At 45.9% G+C, this 19,723-nt stretch overlaps 1 protein-coding gene and 1 non-coding gene across 2 annotated transcripts in view; both read left to right on the top strand.

Moving 5' to 3' along the window:
* LOC126188245 (putative serine protease K12H4.7) overlaps positions 1-19,723 on the top strand; it is a 90,976-nt gene that overhangs the window by 32,205 nt on the left and 39,048 nt on the right. Inside the window, exon 5 of the mRNA XM_049929804.1 lies at positions 3,009-3,144. Within this exon, the coding sequence (XP_049785761.1) occupies positions 3,009-3,144 (136 nt within the window). The remainder of the gene's footprint in view (positions 1-3,008; positions 3,145-19,723) is intronic.
* Positions 2,613-2,687, top strand: Trnas-cga (transfer RNA serine (anticodon CGA)). Its single transcript has one exon. It is a non-coding gene; the product is annotated as a tRNA-Ser (tRNA).

The following is a 19,723-nucleotide window of genomic DNA, read 5'->3' as shown; positions in this document are numbered from 1 at the left end:
AATAGGCACTCAGAATTTCAAATTATCGGACAAGGTGTACCACAGGATTCTATTTTACGTACTCTGGTGTTTCTGATGAAAACAAATGAATTCCTGCCTGCATTGTCAGCAGATTTTAGTTTTCACCCTTCTGCATATGATAAAAATACTGAAGAGTACTATCAAAATATTTGACAAATTAACAGTTCGTTTAAGAGAAATGAACCATTCTCAAATTTTGATAAGATTCAGTACCTACAGCTGAGTATTCCTCACATGAGTTTACAAGCTATAAAATAATCTATTCAAACAATGATACATAGGAAGCGGAAAGTTTTTGAGATTAATATAGAACTGGAAAATCTGCATCTTAGAATTAATTAATGAAACACCTTAGTTAGGCTACATGTGCTGCATACTTTGAAACGTCCCCTTTGAGAAATTAATGAATTACTGTGCTGGAACTGACACACAATATTTTTAGCGCAACGCAATCTGACTTTTAATAATCCCTACAAAAGAATGGCCCTAATCTTCATTACTCGAACTACTGCAATACAGCGAGCGCCAATACTGCCAGCTAAATAAAAGATTCTAACTACTGAAGTCACTAACTACTGATAGGCATAATTAGCAAATGAAAGATTTTGATAAAGAACAAACAATGTATTTACCTTAACAATGGACACACGTCCAGATCATCCGCTCTAAAAACTCCGCCATCTCTCTTCCTACAGCCACCACTGCTGGCGGCTCACCTCCAACTGCGCAACGCTACGCGCTGTTCACATCTAACTGCCCACTACAATAGAGAATTTTTCAACAGTGCAAACCAGACACAGACTGCACACAGCACAGCCAGTGATTTTCATACAGAGCGCTACTTGGCGTTACCAATATAAAAACCTAAACAGCCTACTTACAACTTAATTGTGATTTAAAAATGGAAAATTAGTTCGTTCTTCATATTTCGTTTACCAACTACTTCCTGAATCATTGTCTAAGAAAAACAGTAGACATAAGTGTGTTATAAGAATTAAATCTGATGTTAATTCCAGAATAACAAGGACAGATCACTTCAAAAAACTCGATGTCAAGCACAACTGTTTCTGAAACAGATTAAAACTGTGTGCCCGACCGAGACTCGAACTCGGGACCTTTGCCTTTCGCGGGCAAGTGCTCTACCAACTGAGCTACCGAAGCACGACTCACTTCCGGTACTCACAGCTTTACTTCTGCCAGTACCTCGTCTCCTACCATCCAAACTTTACAGAAGCTCTCTTGCGAACCTTGCAGAACTAGTACTCCTGAAAGAAAGGATGTTGCGGAGACATGGCTTAGCCACAGCCTGGGGGATGTTTCCAGAATGATATTTTCACTCTGCAGCGGAGTGTGCGCTGATATGAAACTTCCTGGCAGATTAAAACTGTGTGCCCGACCGAGACTCGAACTCGGGACCTTTGCCTTTCGCGGGCAAGTGCTCTACCAACTGAGCTACCGAAGCACGACTCACGTCCGGTACTCACAGCTTTACTTCTGCCAGTACCGCGTCTCCTACCTTCCAAACTTTACAGAAGCTCTCCTGCGAACCTTGCAGAACTAGCACTCCTGAAAGAAAGGATATTGCGGAGACAGTTCTGCAAGGTTCGCAGGAGAGCTTCTGTAAAGTTTGGAAGGTAGGAGACGAGGTACTGGCAGAAGTAAAGCTGTGAGTACCGGACGTGAGTCGTGCTTCGGTAGCTCAGTTGGTAGAGCACTTGCCCGCGAAAGGCAAAGGTCCCGAGTTCGAGTCTCGGTTGGGCACACAGTTTTAATCTGCCAGGAAGTTTCATATCAGCGCACACTCCGCTGCAGAGTGAAAATATCATTCTGGAAACATCCCCCAGGCTGTGGCTAAGCCATGTCTCCGCAACATCCTTTCTTTCAGGAGTGCTAGTTCTGCAAGGTTCGCAGGAGAGCTTCTGTAAAGTTTGGAAGGTAGGAGACGAGGTACTGGCAGAAGTAAAGCTGTGAGTACCGGACGTGAGTCGTGCTTCGGTAGCTCAGTTGGTAGAGCACTTGCCCGCGAAAGGCAAAGGTCCCGAGTTCGAGTCTCGGTCGGGCACACAGTTTTAATCTGCCAGGAAGTTTCATATCAGCGCACACTCCGCTGCAGAGTGAAAATCTCATTCTGGAAACATCCCCCAGGCTGTGGCTAAACCATGTCTCCGCAATATCCTTTCTTTCAGGAGTGCTAGTTCTGCAAGGTTCGCAGGAGAGCTTCTGTAAAGTTTGGAAGGTAGGAGACGAGGTACTGGCAGAAGTAAAGCTGTGAGTACCGGACGTGAGTCGTGCTTCGGTAGCTCAGTTGGTAGAGCACTTGCCCGCGAAAGGCAAAGGTCCCGAGTTCGAGTCTCGGTCGGGCACACAGTTTTAATCTGCCAGGAAGTTTCATATCAGCGCACACTCCGCTGCTGAGTGAAAATCTCATTCTGGAAACATCCCCCAGGCTGTGGCTAAACCATGTCTCCGCAATATCCTTTCTTTCAGGAGTGCTAGTTCTGCAAGGTTCGCAGGAGAGCTTCTGTAAAGTTTGGAAGGTAGGAGACGAGGTACTGGCAGAAGTAAAGCTGTGAGTACCGGACGTGAGTCGTGCTTCGGTAGCTCAGTTGGTAGAGCACTTGCCCGCGAAAGGCAAAGGTCCCGAGTTCGAGTCTCGGTCGGGAACACAGTTTTAATCTGCCAGGAAGTTTCATATCAGCGCACACTCCGCTGCAGAGTGAAAATCTCATTCTGGACAACTGTTTTTCTTTTCCAACACCAATTTTGCTCTTTTCTGAAAAAAAGCACACAAACAGAACAATCGTGTTTGATGTTGCTGAGTAATATTTCAAGCACTGAGTGCTATGCAACGATGATGAAAATAAATGAAGCGTTAGTTTCTTTCACAAAGTAATTGGAATTTATTGCTTGTTAGAGAGAAAAGCCAGTGTGGAAAGCAATGGAACGAAAACATTCAAACGACTGACGCGGCGCGACTTGTGTTGCAGAGTACCTGGAGGTCGTGACCGAGAGCATGCAGACGTTCGACTCGGAGTGCGTCTCTGCAGTGGCTGAAGCCACACAGGAGTTCGAGCAGCTGCTGCAGAGCGATGGCGGCGTGTCCGCCATCAGCGAGCTGTTCGGGTGAGTTGGCCGCTTTACTGCCCATTCCAGGTAGTAGTAGCATTTGATTGCTTGCTGTTTGTGACTAACACCAGGGAAACTTACGGTACCATGTCTCGCCACTGTCGTCAGTATTGAAGTTCCAAACGTGGATATTCTCACACCTTGCAATATCAGGAAGTATTACAATACGTGGGAAAAATTCTCTTTGTTGGATGTTATTAGATACATCGTAACACAACAGACGCTACTTCAAATATCTCATATGAGACGCATTTTTCTGCTTTTTTTGCGGAGGGGGGGGGGGGGTGCATGGGAGACTGTAAAACTATTGTAACCCACGATGCGAGAATATCAAACTTCAGTCATTTCGTATTTAAGAATTAGAGCATTGAGAAACTTGCAACAACCTTTACACATAATTTCAGACCTTTATGAAACATTTTCTCGCTGACGACCCCAAAAAAATTATGAAAGGCATAAAATTTGTCCCTTACTACATTTTCGAAGTTCATCCGATAAAACTGTCACATGAAGTAAGACGTTTTAATTTATTACTTCTTTGCATTAACTCTATTCGTAGCATTTTTCAGATAGTATTAACACATACCATTCAATGTACCGTAAAGATTACATCATCATACGACACTTTGTTCAGGGGCTACGACGTCATAAAAACGCAATGCGTGAACGCCTACAGCATCATGCAAGACACTTAAATGTATTACTTCGTTGCTGCTAACTATTTTCAACACAGTTCACAGACAGCCAGGTACATATACCACTGGACGTAGCTGTAAACCTATATCATTGTAGAGGAGATACGACATCATAAATATCGAGCTTACTGAAAATTGAACTGCAGGGCAAAATTAGGTAGACATACAGGTGAAATACCTGTACGAATAAGCGTGAAACATGTTAAATATGTGTGAAATGTATTTGACGTGTGCGAATACGAGCAAAGTCACAGATAAAAAGATCTTCTCAAACCCATGGAACGATATAAATCAAATTTGGGACACACAGTAGTTACAATACTGTAGGGGTAGGAACCACCATCCTGCTATTGGCGTGAGTGTGATGCCTTGGAGAGAGAAAGGAGGACGACGAGATGGACAGAGATGGAGGAGGGTGAAATGAACAGACAGAGGGGAGAGCGGATGGACAGAGAAAGGAAAGAGGAGGAGATGGACAGAGAAAGAGGGAGGAAGAGTCAGGTAGAGACATAGGGGAGGAAGAGATGAACAGAGAAAGAGGGAGGAGGTAATGGACAGAGAAAGGAAAGAGGAGGAGATGGGATTAGGGTAAAGGAGCAGACGTGCACAGGAGGAGGACCTGATGGATAGAGGAAGAGGAGCAGATGGATAGAAGGGCAGGAGGAAATGGACTGGGAATAGGGAGTGCAGGAGGTGGACAGAGTGACTGGGTGCTGGAGATCGACAGAGAGAAGGGAGAGGGACTAGTAGAAGACTGGAATGAATACATACGCGGGCAACGCCATGTACTGGTCTGGTAGGAACATAATACGACGTGAGAAAATAATAGTGTCGACAAATAGTACTTAGACGACGGGAATCATCATAATGTTTCTTAACAAGCGAATAAGTAGACGGGATACGCAAAATAATGTGAACACCTGTGCTTACTTGGGAATAGGTTATTAATAAGGGGTTCGACCCCCATTTGCCCGTAATACAGCTGCGATTATTCTTGGAATACTGGAATATAATGATTTTATAGTCTCCAGTGGAATGTTATGACACTCTTCGATCAGAACTTCTTCTAAGTCCTGTAGTGACGAGGGAGGCGGAAATCTGCTCCGGCGTCTGCACTCCAATACCGCCCACAAGCGACTGTCCTGACCAGGCAAAACGCTGCAGTTCAGTTGCATGCTCCTCATACAACAATTGTACTGTCCTGCCTGTGTGAATGAGTGCATTATCGTCCTGAAATATGGCATCATTGTTGGGGAACAACATTTGAATTATGGGGTGCGCCTGATCACCTATAATCACATAATCGTTGGCTGTAACACGGCCTTTGAGTGTAATGATAGGACCAGCGGAATACCATGGCATGGCTGTCCAACCTGCATGCTTAACCGTTGGATTCAGAAATCAGATTAGTAGGCTTCTTTTGGTGTTCTCCAGACGTTAAACCCAGCCCGATGTTGGAAATAACGAAAACGTTGACTCGTCAGACCATATGACGTTTTTCCACTGAACAGGCGTCCAGGATTTACGCTTCGGACATTATGTATTACGCTTCTTTGCCTTGGTTGACGTCACTAATGGTTTCGGCATAGCAGCTCGCCCGTGAATATTCGCTGTATGGAGTTCTCGGCGGACAGTATTAATAGTTACGGGGTCTCGAAGAGGGCTATTGAGCTCTGCAGTAACTTTATCCGCAGTATTTTTGTGTTGTTTTGACACAATTGATGTTAGCGTACGACGATTTCTGTTATTTAGATTTGATTTGCACCAATTATTACTTTAAGACGATGATGTCTTTCCACGTTTTGTGTAGGCTGTCACAATTGTTGAAACAGTTGCTCTTGAGACATTCAATAAATTGGCTCTCTTGGTTACTGATGCTCCAGCTAATCGGGCCCCCATAATATGTGCTCTTTGGTAGTTTGTTAGGTCTTTTATTGTATGTCGACCTCGTCCTCTGAATGCAAATACGAAGTGTGCACTACTCGTAAACAACCTGTACTGATGCCTAGTCCATACTGAACACGCACAGTCCAGCGCAACACATGCCTTACCTGCACTACTGACCTTCAAACACAACCATCCCATTACTACCACTGTAATCATTATTTTGCCTATCCCCTGTTTCTGCAGCGACGGTTATTATTCTGGTTACAGGATACACAACAATTCTCCATAAAAATATGGTCCACCTGTCGATTGAAAGTAACATTTCACTTTGTTTTGGTTAAATACTTTCCACGTCGCTGTATGCTCTCAGCTCGGCTCAATATACTTTCAATAAGGATAATTAGTCAGGTTGAACAGTCTCTTTCTAAAAACTTGCGAGAAAAGGTGTACAAGATCACAGTTTAAGTACGAAGACGGTAAAAGACAGTGTTTCTCACGGACAGGGGAGCTCTACGTCCGCATTGTTGAAAATCCAACAACATATAGATAGACCCTGACTGCTGATGACGCCTTTGATGGTTCCATGTACTGTGTCAGGTGGCGTATTGATTTAACGGAACTACATTTAAATGTAAGGAAGCAAGCAAAAAATTTTGTTATTGAAAATAGAGAAATTTTCAGTTGATTTTTGGAAGCACCAGATAGCGTGGACCTTCTATCAAAACAATTTAAATGGCTCAGTATGAATTCCAGGCCTTATTACAACACATGTATCTAGTTAACACGTGTTCCGAAACGAAAAATATATCAGCAATCAACACACTTGCAAGCCCAACAGATGGAAAGAAGAATGGGCAATCGTAAAGTACACACGTCAAAAAGTGTTTTGCATCACCTCGGTTCCGAGAGATCCGGAACCTGTACGGAAAATTGGAATGGAGATCAACATAAAAATCATTTCCGTCCTTTTTATTGCTCATGCTAACCACACATTGCACATTGTACACACCATCCAGCGAGGCCTTCAGAGGTGGTGGTCCAGATTGCTGTACACACCGATACCTCTAATACCCAGTAGCACGTCCTCTTGCATTGTTACATGCCTGTTTTCGTCGTGGCATGCTATCCACAAGTTCATCAAGGCTCTGTTGGACCAGATTGTCCCATTCCTCAACGGCGATTCGGCGTAGTTCCCTCAGAGTGGTTGGTGGGTCACGTCGTCCATAAACAACCCTTTTCAATCCATCCCAGGTATATTCGATTGTGTTTATGTCTGGAGGACATGCTGGCCACTTTAGTCGAGCGATGTCGTTATCCTGAAAGAAGTCATTCATAAGATGTGCACTATGGGGACGCTTATTGTCGTCTATGAAGACGAATGCCTCGCCAATATGCTGCCGATATGGTTCACTATCGGCTGAACGATGACATTCACGTATCGTACAGCTGTTACGGCGCCTTCCATGACCACCAGCGGCGTACGTCGGCCCCACATACTGCCACCCCAAAACATAAGGGAACCTCCACCTTGCTGCACTCGCTGGGCATTGTATCTAAGGCGTTTGGTCTGACCGGATTGCCTCCAAACACGTCCCAGATCATTTTCTGGTTGAAGGCATATGCGACACTCATCTGTGAAGACAACGTGATGCCAATCCTGAGCGGTCCATTCGGCATGTTGTTGGGCCCATCTGTACCGCGCTGCATAGTGTCGTGGTTTGAAAAATGGACCTCGCCATGGACGTCACGAGTGAAGTTGCGCATCATGCAGCTTATTGCGAACGGGTTGAGTCATAACACGACGTCCTGTGACTGCACGAAAAGCATTATTCAACATGGTGGCGTTGCTGTCAGGCTACCTCCGAGCCATAATAAGTAGGTAGCGGTCATCCACTGCAGTAGTAGCCCGTGGGCGGTCTGAGCGAGACATGTCATTGGCTGTTCCTGTCTCTCTGTATCTCCTCCATGTCCGAAAAACATCGCTTTGGTTCACTCCGAGACGCCTGGACACTTCCCTTGTTGAGAAAGTAACAATGCGGACGCGATCGAACCTCAGTATTGACTGTCTAGGCATGGTTGAGCTTCAGTCTGGATCCATGCGACCGCTACAGTCGCAGGTTCGATTCCTGCCTCGGGCATGGATGTGTGTGATGTCCTTAGGTAAATTAAGTTTAAGTAGTTCTAAGTTATGGGGGACTGATGACCTCAGATGTTAAGTCCCATAGTGCTCAGAGCCATTTGATCCATACATCCTTCCTGGTGGAATGACGAACTGATCGGCTGTCGGACACCCTCTGTCTAATAGGCGCTGCTCGTGCATGGTTCTTTACATCTTCGGGCGGGTGTAGTGTCGTCTCTGGACAGTCAAAGGGACTGTGCCTGTCATACAATATCCACAGTTAACGTCTATCTTCGTAGTTCTGAAAACCGGGGGTGATGCAAAAATTTTTGATATATGTATTTACTTAGCTAATTTATGGTCATATTACTTTAACTCTTTAGGTAAATTGGAGATGATTCAAATTTGTTGAATGAAAGAATGTGTAAATAAAATGTAAACAACGCCGCAGATAAGTCTTCTACTAAAACAACAAGCAGTTAAATTAATCCTGAGTCCAAAATTAAATCACACAAATGCAGCAAAAACGCTGGTAAATTAAAATCAGTGCTCAAACCCATAAAACAAAAATTACTGTGCCATGAACAGACAGAAACCTTTAGAAGTGTAGAGTAGCCATCGGAAAAGTTTTTTAAGAAAACCCAGCGGACGTATCTGAATGTTGGTACAGTCTCCACACAATTTTGGTCAGCAATGACGTGCAACGAGTGTCAATGCCTTCGATCCAGAATTCAACTTTACCCGTGAATTCCGTAGCGATAAGTAGCGGATTATGTGCTTCTCGGGCGCATAAATAGAAAGCGTAGAGCCATCCTCTAGCTCGAAATAATACTGAATTCCACGAACTGCTTATAGCGTCCACCCCCCCCCCCCCCTCAATGCCTTTGGATGGCCATCCTCCAGCTATGAATGGTAAACGACTGATGGGATGTGGGGCGCCGTTAGGTCAGTAGGTCAGAACTCGCGTATGCCCCTGGCGAGACGAGAAGCGGACCGTTGCTTAGATACAGGCAAAGAGGTTATATCGCGTTTTCGATAACATGTCGAAACAGCGCAAAGGTAAAAAAGAATGCAGAATATTGGGAAAGATCGGTCCAGTAGACCGTGTTGTACGAATTACACCCAATACTTCCGTGGCGTAACTCATGAGGATTTTTAGAACTCTAACGACGACTTTTCGACTAATTCACGCACCCTGATAAACGTAGCCATCCTTCATCAGAAAACCGGGCATTTCGGCGTGATCTTCCCCACATACAGACTGCGGTAGCCATGTGCTGTAATGACGCCCAGTAGCAGTATCTGAATTCGTCAGTCGACACACTACTGTTACTTTGTGAGGTTTCAGTTTGTGCTTGTGCACAATTGTAGAAGCAGATACCGCTGACACCCCAGTCTAAAATCCCTCGTTCTACCTTGCAAGGCTTTTCTTAACTGTCCCAGTTTTGCTGAAACTGATGTACTACCTGTCAGTTCGTCAGGGCGGGCAATATGACTAACCTGCCAGAGCCGTCAGAACGGGTAAGAACATCACCTGCAATCACAGTTGGCAACACAACACAACATACATCACTTGCGTCACTCGCGAAACACATTAAATTTTAACATATTGTACTATTGAACCACCATCTCATAGAAGCGTAGTTGAAGATATGAGTCCCATATCTACGACAGATCCGTGGCTATATACAGGGTGAGTCACCTAACGTTACCGCTGGATGTATTTCGTAAACCACATCAAATACTGACGAACCGATTCCACAGACCGAACGTGAGGAGAGGGGCTAGTGTAATTGTTTAATACAAACCATACAAAAATGCACGGAAGTATGTTTTTTAACACAAACCTACGTTTTTTTAAATGGAACCACGTTAGTTTTGTTAGCACATCTGAACATATAAACAAATACGTAATCAGTGCCGTTTGTTGCATTGTAAAATGTTAATTACATCCGGAGATATTGTAACCTAAAGTTGACGCTTGAGTACCACTCCTCCGCAGTTCGATCGTGTGTATCGGAGAGCACCGAATTACTCGTACGTAGGGATCCAAAGGGAACGGTGATGGACCTTAGGTACAGAAGAGACTGGAACAGCACATTACGTCCACATGCTAACACCTTTTTATTGGTCTTTTTCACTGACGCACATGTACATTACCATAGGACGTGGAGGACGCATAAATTGGCCAGCCCGTTCTCCTGATCTTACACCTCTGGACTTCTTTCTGTGGGGTATGTTAAAGGAGAATGTGTACCGTGATGTGCCTACAACCCCAGAGGATATGAAACAACGTATTGTGACAGCCTGCGGCGACATTACACCAGATGTACTGCAGCGTGTACGACATTCATTACGCCAGAGATTGCAATTGTGTGCAGCAAATGATGGCCACCACATTGAACATCTATTGGCCTGACATGTCGGGACACACTCTATTCCACTCCGTAATTGAAAACGGAAACCACGTGTGTACGTGTACCTCACCCCTCATGGTAAATCACGGAAAACGAAAATAGATTTTTAGGTTTTATCTTATGTCTGTTTGAACACGCTGTTCTCGAAAACTACCTGACGAATTTTATCAGTTGTCCCAAGTAACATGAGCGTAGTTTGTGGCAGCATATAAGCTTTATTTCATCGGAACCGGAACACGGAAAAAAATATTGTATTTGAAACGTTTATCTAAAATCGCATGCTCGGCTTTGTAGTTCTGATGTTTAATCATCACAACGCGGTACACCAAAGAATGAATGGATGGCTCCGTTTGTTTCGTAGTACACGAAAGAAACCATAGATGGTAGTTTATGTCAACTCAGTGACAGGTGTATTTTCGGAACTTTGCGTCATGGACATAATTAAGCGAAGCACTCTTATTTTTACGAATACAATCGAACAGCGAATTTACTTGGCTAAGATATATGTACTTACTGATTTCGCCTTATATATTAGGAACTTAACGATTGCACTTTTCTTCTTTCGATAGGCTTTATTTATTTTTATTGCTTGCTAGAAAAAAAGTGTATATTAAGTTTGCTTTATGATTTGGGTGCCTATTCCTTATATTTTAATTTCGCTTCGTTTGACAAAAGAACTTCCTAAAAATCGACTGAGTCTTTCTGGATACACCAGAGAGGCTATGCTGTCTCAAGAATACAATGAAGGCTGTGAGGCGATACTCGCTGCTGCTTGAGAACCTCAGGCTTTAACTCGCTCTTTGGAAAATCCTTCCTCAAGTAAATGCATGGCGGAACTCTGATCGAGAGAGACATTAATTATGTCGCTCCTTAGAACCCTTCATTCACAATGGCTAAAGTTTCGTCTTCCGACGTAACATCATACAAGCGGAAATTCTGGCGCAAAGTGGAATGGGAGAGCGAGTTTTTCTGTTATGACAATTTACCATTTCCCTTTAAACAAGTACAACTCCAGGAGAGCTTATGTTATGCCACGGTCATAAACAAAGCACATGTCAGACGCTGCTTGTTGAGAGAGTCAACACAAGTGTCAGATGCTTTTCTCACAGCGAATTCTACGTCGCACTCTCCATTTTAATGAAGCAAACAATGTCTTTGTACATGTCCCGAATCATACTACACTGCACAACAAAATAAAAGGATCACTTTTTCGAAACCCCATAACTGTCTTCCATTTCGATGCATAATTTTGAAATTCGGCTCAACTGTGCTTAAAACCTACCTCTGTAATTGTGCAAAATCCTGACGTCCTGTGACGTCACTTTTCAGACACACCTCCGCTCAGAATCAATACGAAAAGGCCTCAAGGAGTGGCAAAAAAGGCATCAATGACACCACTCCTTGCACTGCGGCTTTGATTAATACAAATTTCGTGGTCGAAAACGACAGTTCACAGTGCAGTGAGCGACAGGACGACGCTCTTGAGGGTGGCCGACACTGCTGCCGCCCTCTTGGGCGTGTCAAACCTACTCTAAGAAGATTGTGGGACTGCTACCCCGTTGAAAGTGATCTCACGCCTTTGGAATGTAGCGTGACCGGAATTCTTTCCCAGGTATACATAGTGGAACCACTAAGGAATATTCAAAACCATTCGTCGAGATATGCACGTGATCCAAAGAAGCGAAGGGCGTTTCTGCTTTTCCAACCTCCCTGTTCCGCGCCCTCTTGTGGAGTAATCGCTCGGGTGTGCAACATTAAAATGTGCATGAATGGAACGTCGAAGGACCCCTTTAAGACCCACCCCAGTTCGGCAACACCCTCGTTGCCATCCACGAACCATTGTTGAGCATGTTACAAATGTACCTGCCAGAAGCTTTCACACACATTCAAGCTTGCAGGTGCTCTAACGCTGGGGCTTAGCCAACCCTTTCGACACACCTTTGATACCGTTTCCCTACCTTCAGGCTCAAGGGTAGCTGCGAAGCTGAATCTGACAGGTAAGTTTGTAAAGGGCTTAAAAACCGTGCGTGGGTGGCACTGCGGGTGTTGCCGAGCTGGAAAGTTTCAGAGGGACACATTGTCGCTCTATTCATGCATCTGAATAATGACACATTTAAGAGACATGTAAGAGGTCGAAATAAGGCTCAATAACTGGATGACTGACTGATCTGGCCTTGTAACACTAACCAAAACAGCCTTGCAGTGCTGTTACTGCGAACGGTTGAAAGCAAGGGGAAACTACAGCCGTAATTTTTCCCGAGGGCATGTAGCTTTACTGTTTAAATGATGATGGCGTCCTCTTGGGTAAAATATTCCGGAGGTAAAATTGTCCCCAATTCGGATCTCCGGGCGGGGACTACTCAAGAGGACGTCGTTATCAGGAGAAAGAAAACTGGCGTTATACGGATCGGAGCCTTGAATGTCAGATCCCTTAATCAGGCAGGTAGGTTAGAAAATTTAACACGTAAGGCAATACTGACCCTACGGCTTATCTTAGAAGCTAGAGCAAGGAAAGGCAAACCTACGTTTCTAGCATTTGTCGACTTAGAGAAAGCTTTTGACAATGTTGACTGGAATACTCTCTTTCAAATTCTGAAGGTGGCAGGGGTAAAGTATAGGGAGCGAAAGGCTATTTACAATTTGTATAGAAACCAAATGGCAGTTATAAGAGTTGAGGGGCATGAAAGGGAAGCAGTGGTTGGGAAGGGAGTGAGACAGGGTTGTAGCCTCTCCCCGATGTTATCAATCTTTATATTGAGCAAGCAGTGAAGAAAACAAAAGAAAAATTCGGAGTAGGTATTAAAATCCATGGAGAAGAAATAAAAACTTTGAGGTTCGCCGATGACATTGTAATTCTGTCAGGGACAGCAAAGGACTTGGAAGAGCAGTTGAACGGAATGGATGGTGTCTTGAAGGGAAGATATAAGATTAACATCAACAAAAGCAAAACGAGGATAATGGAATGTAGTCGAATTAAGTCGGGTGATGTTGAGGGAATTAGATTAGGGAATGAGACACTTAAAGTAGTAAAGGAGATTTGCTATTTGGGGAGCAAAATAACTGATGATGGTCGAAGTAGAGAGGATATAAAATGTAGACTGGCAATGGCAAGGAAAGCATTTCTGAAGAAGAGAAATTTGTTAACATCGAGTATAGATTTAAGTGTCAGGAAGTCATTTCTGAAAGTATTTGTATGGAGTGTAGCCATGTATGGAAGTGAAACATGGACGATAAATAGTTTGGACAAGAAGAGAATAGAAGCTTTCGAAATGTGGTGCTACAGAAGAATGCTGAAGATTAGATGGGTAGATCACATAACTAATGAGGAGGTGTTGAATAGGATTGGGGAGAAGAGAAGTTTGTGGCACAACTTGACTAGAAGAAGGGATCGGTTGGTAGGACATGTTCTAAGGCATCAAGGGATCACCTATTTAGTACTGGAGGGCAGCGTGGAGGGTAAAAATCGTAGAGGGAGACAAAGAGATGAATACACCAAGCAGATTCAGAAGGATGTAGGTTTGCAGTAGGTACTCTGAGACGAAGAAGCTTGCACAGGATAGAGTAGCATGGAGAGCTGCATCAAACCAGTCTCAGGACTGAAGACCACAACAAGAACACAACTTGTGCACCAACTACTACTACAGTAAAACATGTGAGCATTTGACACTCGTTACGACCTCTGCATTTCCTATAGTTTTAAAAATAGTTCTTGGCTACTGCAGACAACGGAAACTCGTCAATGAAGTAATTATCCTGCAAATTAAGGTTGTTACATTTATTATTTAAGACTCGCCTAAAGATAGGGAAGCTGTAGGACATTAGAGATCTCAAAATGTAATTCGGATAGAGAATACAAATCTTAAATACTCCAATCAAGTGAACAACTGATAATAAATAATTGGTTCAAATGGCTCTGAGCACTATGGGACTTAACATCTATGGTCATCAGTCCCCTAGAACTTAGAACTACTTAAACCTAACTAACCTAAGGACAGCACACAACACCCAGCCATCACGAGGCAGGGAAAATCCCTGACCCCGCCGGGAATCGAACCCGGGAACCCGGGCGTGGGAAGCGAGAACGCTACCGCAAGACCACGAGGTGCGGGCAATAAATAATTCAGAGCAGTGTTAGGAAAACTGTAGGCTACTAAAATAAAATAACTCCAGACACTGTGGGACTCACATTTAATCAAAAGAACGCAGGGAGAAAAAATGAATGAAGTTTCCGCATCTGAGAAACTCGCTACAGCTAGATAAATAAGACAAATATTTAACATAGATAACTGAGCGTTCAAGATGCATAAGCAAGCGGGTTAAGTGTCTGCTGCTCAGAAGACAGATTACACTACTGCCTGAGTGAACCTTATATTCTTTAAGTGCAATGACAGGGTACCAGTAAGCGCCAGATGATAGCCTAGAAGTGAAATCTCTCTGAGGTCTCTCCTGAACAACCCCAAAACTCTCAAGCCCCACTTGGAGGGAAGGTTGAATGCTGTTGCAAATATGATAAGCCAGTATGCTCCTTTTTCTACGAAAAAGCTAGGGGAAGCAGTCGAAACTTCCCAATCAGACCTTGTAGAAAACATTAACCTTCATGGGGTTGGTACTGGTTTAGAACCGTCTTTTTTCTTTGCGCAGCACCATCTACACTATGTCTGGTGGCGAGGGTGTAACTATGGATTGAACAGTACGTAATTTTGAAGAGTAGCAAAAAACTTTCTCACGACAGGGAAGTTTCAGTATGTGGTTCATCTTCGATGTGCAAAAAGAAAGATAAATTCCACCCTAAAGCGCATTCAGGTGAAAGAGGTGTAGAGGAATGACACAGTGCTTCTGGCTAGCGAGAAAGCTCCAGGAACTGTCCACAACAAGCATTTGTGCGAAAAGTGGCTACCAACCAGGAGGCGCACGTTTCCCTTTCGACACACCGTGAAAACCCTTCTGCCGACTCTCCGAGACTTTTTTTTTTTTTTTTTTTTTTTTTGTGGTTTTAGGGCGCAAAACTTCTATGGTCATTAGCGCCCAGCCCGTGACTTAAGACAGTAAAAAACCGAAATTTAAAACCAGCAGCAATGGGAACAAAGTCAGAAAATTGGAGAAACTAAAAATAGAAGACCGCTTAAAAATCCACTACAGAAAGGGGGTGATTGTCCCCAAAAAAAGCTTCAAATGACTGACATCATTTCACTGTCACTAATAAACTGTAGAACGCGGTCGGCGGAGCGCGTGTCATCTGCTAAAATCGACGATAGATCAGGCGATAGCTGTAGACGGGAGCGTAACGGATTAAAATAGGGGCATTCAATTAAAAGGTGTCTTGCCGTCCACAGCTGAGAGCAGTGGGGACAGAGTGGGGGAGGATCGCCGCTTAAAAGATGTCGATGGCTAAAACGACAATGCCCTATTCGGAGTCTAGCTAAAATTACCTCCTCCCGACGACGCGTTCGGGAGGAAGAGGTCCAAGCGCAAGGAAGGGCTTTCACTTCCCGCAATTTATTACAGGGAAGTGCCGACCAATGGGCATGCCATAATTGAGCAACATGGCGACATAAATCGTTCCGAAGATCGGTGAAAGGAAGCGACTGAATAGCTGGTCGAGGAAGAGAGACTGCGGCCTTGGCCGCTATATCGGCCGCCTCATTCCCACAGATACCAGCGTGTCCCGGGAGCCAGAGGAACGCCACCGAGACGCCCCTCAGGTGAAGCAAGCGCAGACAGTCCTGAATCCGGTGGACCAAAGGGTGCACAGGGTAAAGAGCTTGGAGACTGAGGAGAGAGCTGAGAGAATCTGAGCAGATAACGTACTGTATCCGCTGATGGCGGCGGATGTAGTGGACAGCCTGGAGAACAGCGTAAAGCTCCGCAGTATAAACCGAACACTGGTCGGGAAGCCGAAAGCGATTTGGGGTGTCGCCAACAATATAGGCACTCCCTACACCTAACGATGTTTTCGAGCCGTCGGTGTAAATAAATGTGGCGTCCGTCATTTCTGCACATAGAGCAGCAAATGCCCGACGATAAACAAGTGTAGGGGTACCATCTTTGGGAAATTGACAAAGGTCACGGAGCAGGCAGATCCGGGGACGGAGCCAAGGCGGTGCTGTACCCCAAGTTGTCGGGAAGGTTTTAGGAAAGCGGAAGGAAAGAGAATGGAGCAGTTGACGGAAGCGGACTCCCGGGGGTAGTAGGGAGGAGGAGCGGCCTGCATACCCTACATCAAAGGAGGCGTCGGAAAAAAGGTCGTGGGCTGGATTAGCAGGCATGGAAGACAGACGGCTAGCATAACGACTCAGGAGGACTGCTCGCCGATTGGACAGCGGAGGTTCAGCAGTCTCAGCATAAAGGCTTTCCACAGGGCTAGTGTAAAAAGCTCCAGACACTAAACGTAATCCACGGTGGTGGATAGAGTCGAGACGCCGAAGAATAGACGGCCGAGCAGAGGAGTAGACTATGCTTCCATAATCCAATTTCGAGCGCACTAAGGCGCGATAGAGGCGGAGAAGGACCACTCGGTCCGCTCCCCAGGAGGTACCATTCAGGACACGGAGGGTGTTAAGTGATCGCAGACAGCGAGCCGAAAGATAGGAAACGTGGGAGGACCAGCATAGTTTTCTGTCAAACATAAGACCCAAGAATTTAGCGACGTCTGAAAACGGAAGGTTGACAGGACCTAGATGTAAGGAGGGCGGAAGAAACTCCGTACGTCGCCAAAAATTGACACAAACGGTCTTACTGGGTGAAAAACGGAAGCCAGTTTCGATGCTCCACGAGTGGAGGCGATCGAGACATCCTTGAAGACGTCGTTCAAGAAGGCTGGTCCGTTGAGAGCTGTAGTAGATCGCAAAATCGTCCACAAAGAGGGAGCCCGAGACATCAGGAGGGAGACAATCCATAATTGGATTTATGGCGATGGCAAACAGTACAACACTCAGCACGGATCCCTGGGGTACCCCGTTTTCTTGGGAGAAAGTACGGGAGAGAGTAGTGTTCACCCGCACCCGAAAAGTGCGCTCTGCCATAAATTCGCGAAGAAAAAGGTGCAGCCGGCCTCGAAAGCCCCAAGAGAACAGTGTGCGGAGGATGCCTGTCCTCCAACAGGTATCGTATGCTCTCTCCAGATCAAAAAATATTGCTACCGTTTGGCGGTGCCGGAGAAAATTGTTCATGATATAAGTGGAGAGAGCGACAAGATGGTCAACTGCAGAACGATGCTTCCGAAATCCGCATTGGGCTGGTGTTAAAAGGCTGCGGGATTCCAGCCACCAAGCTAAACGGTAATTCACCATACGCTCCAAAACCTTACAGACACTACTCGTGAGAGAAATGGGGCGATAGCTAGAGGGGAGATGTTTGTCCTTTCCAGGTTTCGGAACGGGAACGACAATAGCTTCCCGCCACTGTCTGGGAAAGGTGCTGCCGGTCCAAATTCGATTATAAAGGCGAAGGAGGTAACGCAAACTATGGGTGGATAAATGCAGCAACATGTGGACATGGATACCATCCGGTCCTGGGGCGGAGGAGCGAGAAGATGAGAGGGCATGTTGGAGTTCCCGCATGGAGAAAACAGTATTGTAGCTTTCGTGATTTTGGGAGGAGAAAGCAAGAGGTCGCACTTCCGCTGCACGTTTCTTCGGGAGAAACGCTGGCGGGTAATTTGAAGAGCTCGAAATCTCAGCAAAGTGCTGACCCAACGAGTTAGAAATTGCGACGGGGTCCACTAAGGTATCATGCGCGACAGTGAGCCCAGAAACCGGGGAGAAACTAGGCGCGCCTGAGAACCGTCGAAGCCGACTCCAAACTTCCGAGGAGGGAGTGAAGGTGTTAAATGAGCTAATAAAGAATTTCCAGCTTGCCTTCTTGCTATCGCGGATGACGCGACGGCATCGCGCACGGAGCTGCTTATAGTGGATACAGTTGGCCAAAGTAGGATGGTGACGGAAAATGCGAAGAGCACGTCGCCGCTCACGTATTGCGTCACGGCATGCCTCGTTCCACCAAGGAACTGGGGGGCGCCGGGGCAATTCGGAGGTGCGTGGTATTGAACGTTCCGCAGCTGTAAGGATAACGTTGGTAATGTGTGTGACCTCATCGTCGACGCTGGGAAAGCGACGGTCATCGAATGTCGCGAGAGACGAAAAAAGTGTCCAATCGGCTTGGGCAAACTTCCAGCGTCGCGGGCGCATAGATGGCAGTTGAGGCTGCAGTCTGAGGACACATGGAAAGTGGTCACTCGAGTGTGTATCATCAAGGGCGAACCATTCGAAGCGCCGAGCTAGCGGAACAGTACCGACCGCAAGGTCCAAATGAGATAAGGTTGTCGTGGAGGCAGACAAAAATGTGGGGACCCCAGTGTTGAGGCAAACTAGATCCGCTTGGTGGAAGACGTCTAGCAATACAGAGCCACGTGGACAAGGGTGTGGAGATCCCCAAAGCGGGTGGTGGGCATTGAAGTCCCCAACCAGCAAATAGGGGGGTGGAAGCTGACCAAGAAGATGAAGGAGATCAGCTCGTGCCATTGGTGTGGACGATGGAATGTATACAGTACAAAGAGAGAACGTGTATCCGGAAAGTGAAAGACGGACGGCGACAGCTTGGAAGGAAGTGTTTAAGGGGATTGGGTGATAATGGAGAGTATCACGGAGAAGAATCATGAGTCCTCCATGGGCTGGAGAGCCTTCAACAGAGGGGAGATCATATCGGACAGACTGAAAATGAGGGAGAACAAAGCGGTCATGGGGACGCAGCTTTGTTTCCTGAAGACAGAAGATGACCGGCGAGTAGGAGCGTAAGAGGACCGACAATTCATCCCGATTGGCTCGAATGCCGCGGATATTCCAGTGGATAATGGACATGGGGTGAAAAGAGAATGGAGGAATGGGACCAAAGTTGCTGTCAACTCAAAGACTGCTCGGAGCTAGCAACCGACAGCATGGAATGGCATTCAGCCGAAGGCAGAAGATCCTGATCCATAAGTTGGTCAGGAGCAGTCCCTGCCACCAGCGATCGGCCGGTTGACCGGCCACCAGCAGTGCGCCTCGGCGACACAGAAGATGGCCGAGGGCGATTTCCGCCAGGTGGTGCTGTAGAGGGGGCACGCCTTGGCGGAGAAGGAGAGGAACTGGGTTTCTTTGTAGCCTTCTTGGAAGAATGTTGTTTAGAGGAAGGAGGAACCGATGGTTGTGAAGCTGCAGTTCGTAAAAACTCTTCACGAGTATGCTCTTTTTTCGAAGACTTGGCGTCCGACTTGTGGGCTCGAGATGTAGCAGAACCCGACGAAGGGTGAGCCATAGAGTGGGCAGGCGAAAGTGGTGAGGTTGAACGAGCGATCTTTGCGCTGGCCGATCTGACGACCGTGGTACTAAAGGTGAGGTCGCAAGTCTGCGTGGCCGCCTCCTTTGTTGGCCGAGGAGAAGCAAGGACAGTGCTGTATTTTCCTGTCTGAGGCACGGTGGGCT

The sequence above is a fragment of the Schistocerca cancellata genome, chromosome 5 (genome assembly GCF_023864275.1).
Source record: "Schistocerca cancellata isolate TAMUIC-IGC-003103 chromosome 5, iqSchCanc2.1, whole genome shotgun sequence".
NCBI classification, from domain to species: Eukaryota; Metazoa; Arthropoda; class Insecta; order Orthoptera; family Acrididae; genus Schistocerca; species Schistocerca cancellata.
The sequence above is the reverse complement of the archived record's forward strand: the minus strand, read 5'-3'. Positions and strand labels throughout refer to the sequence as shown.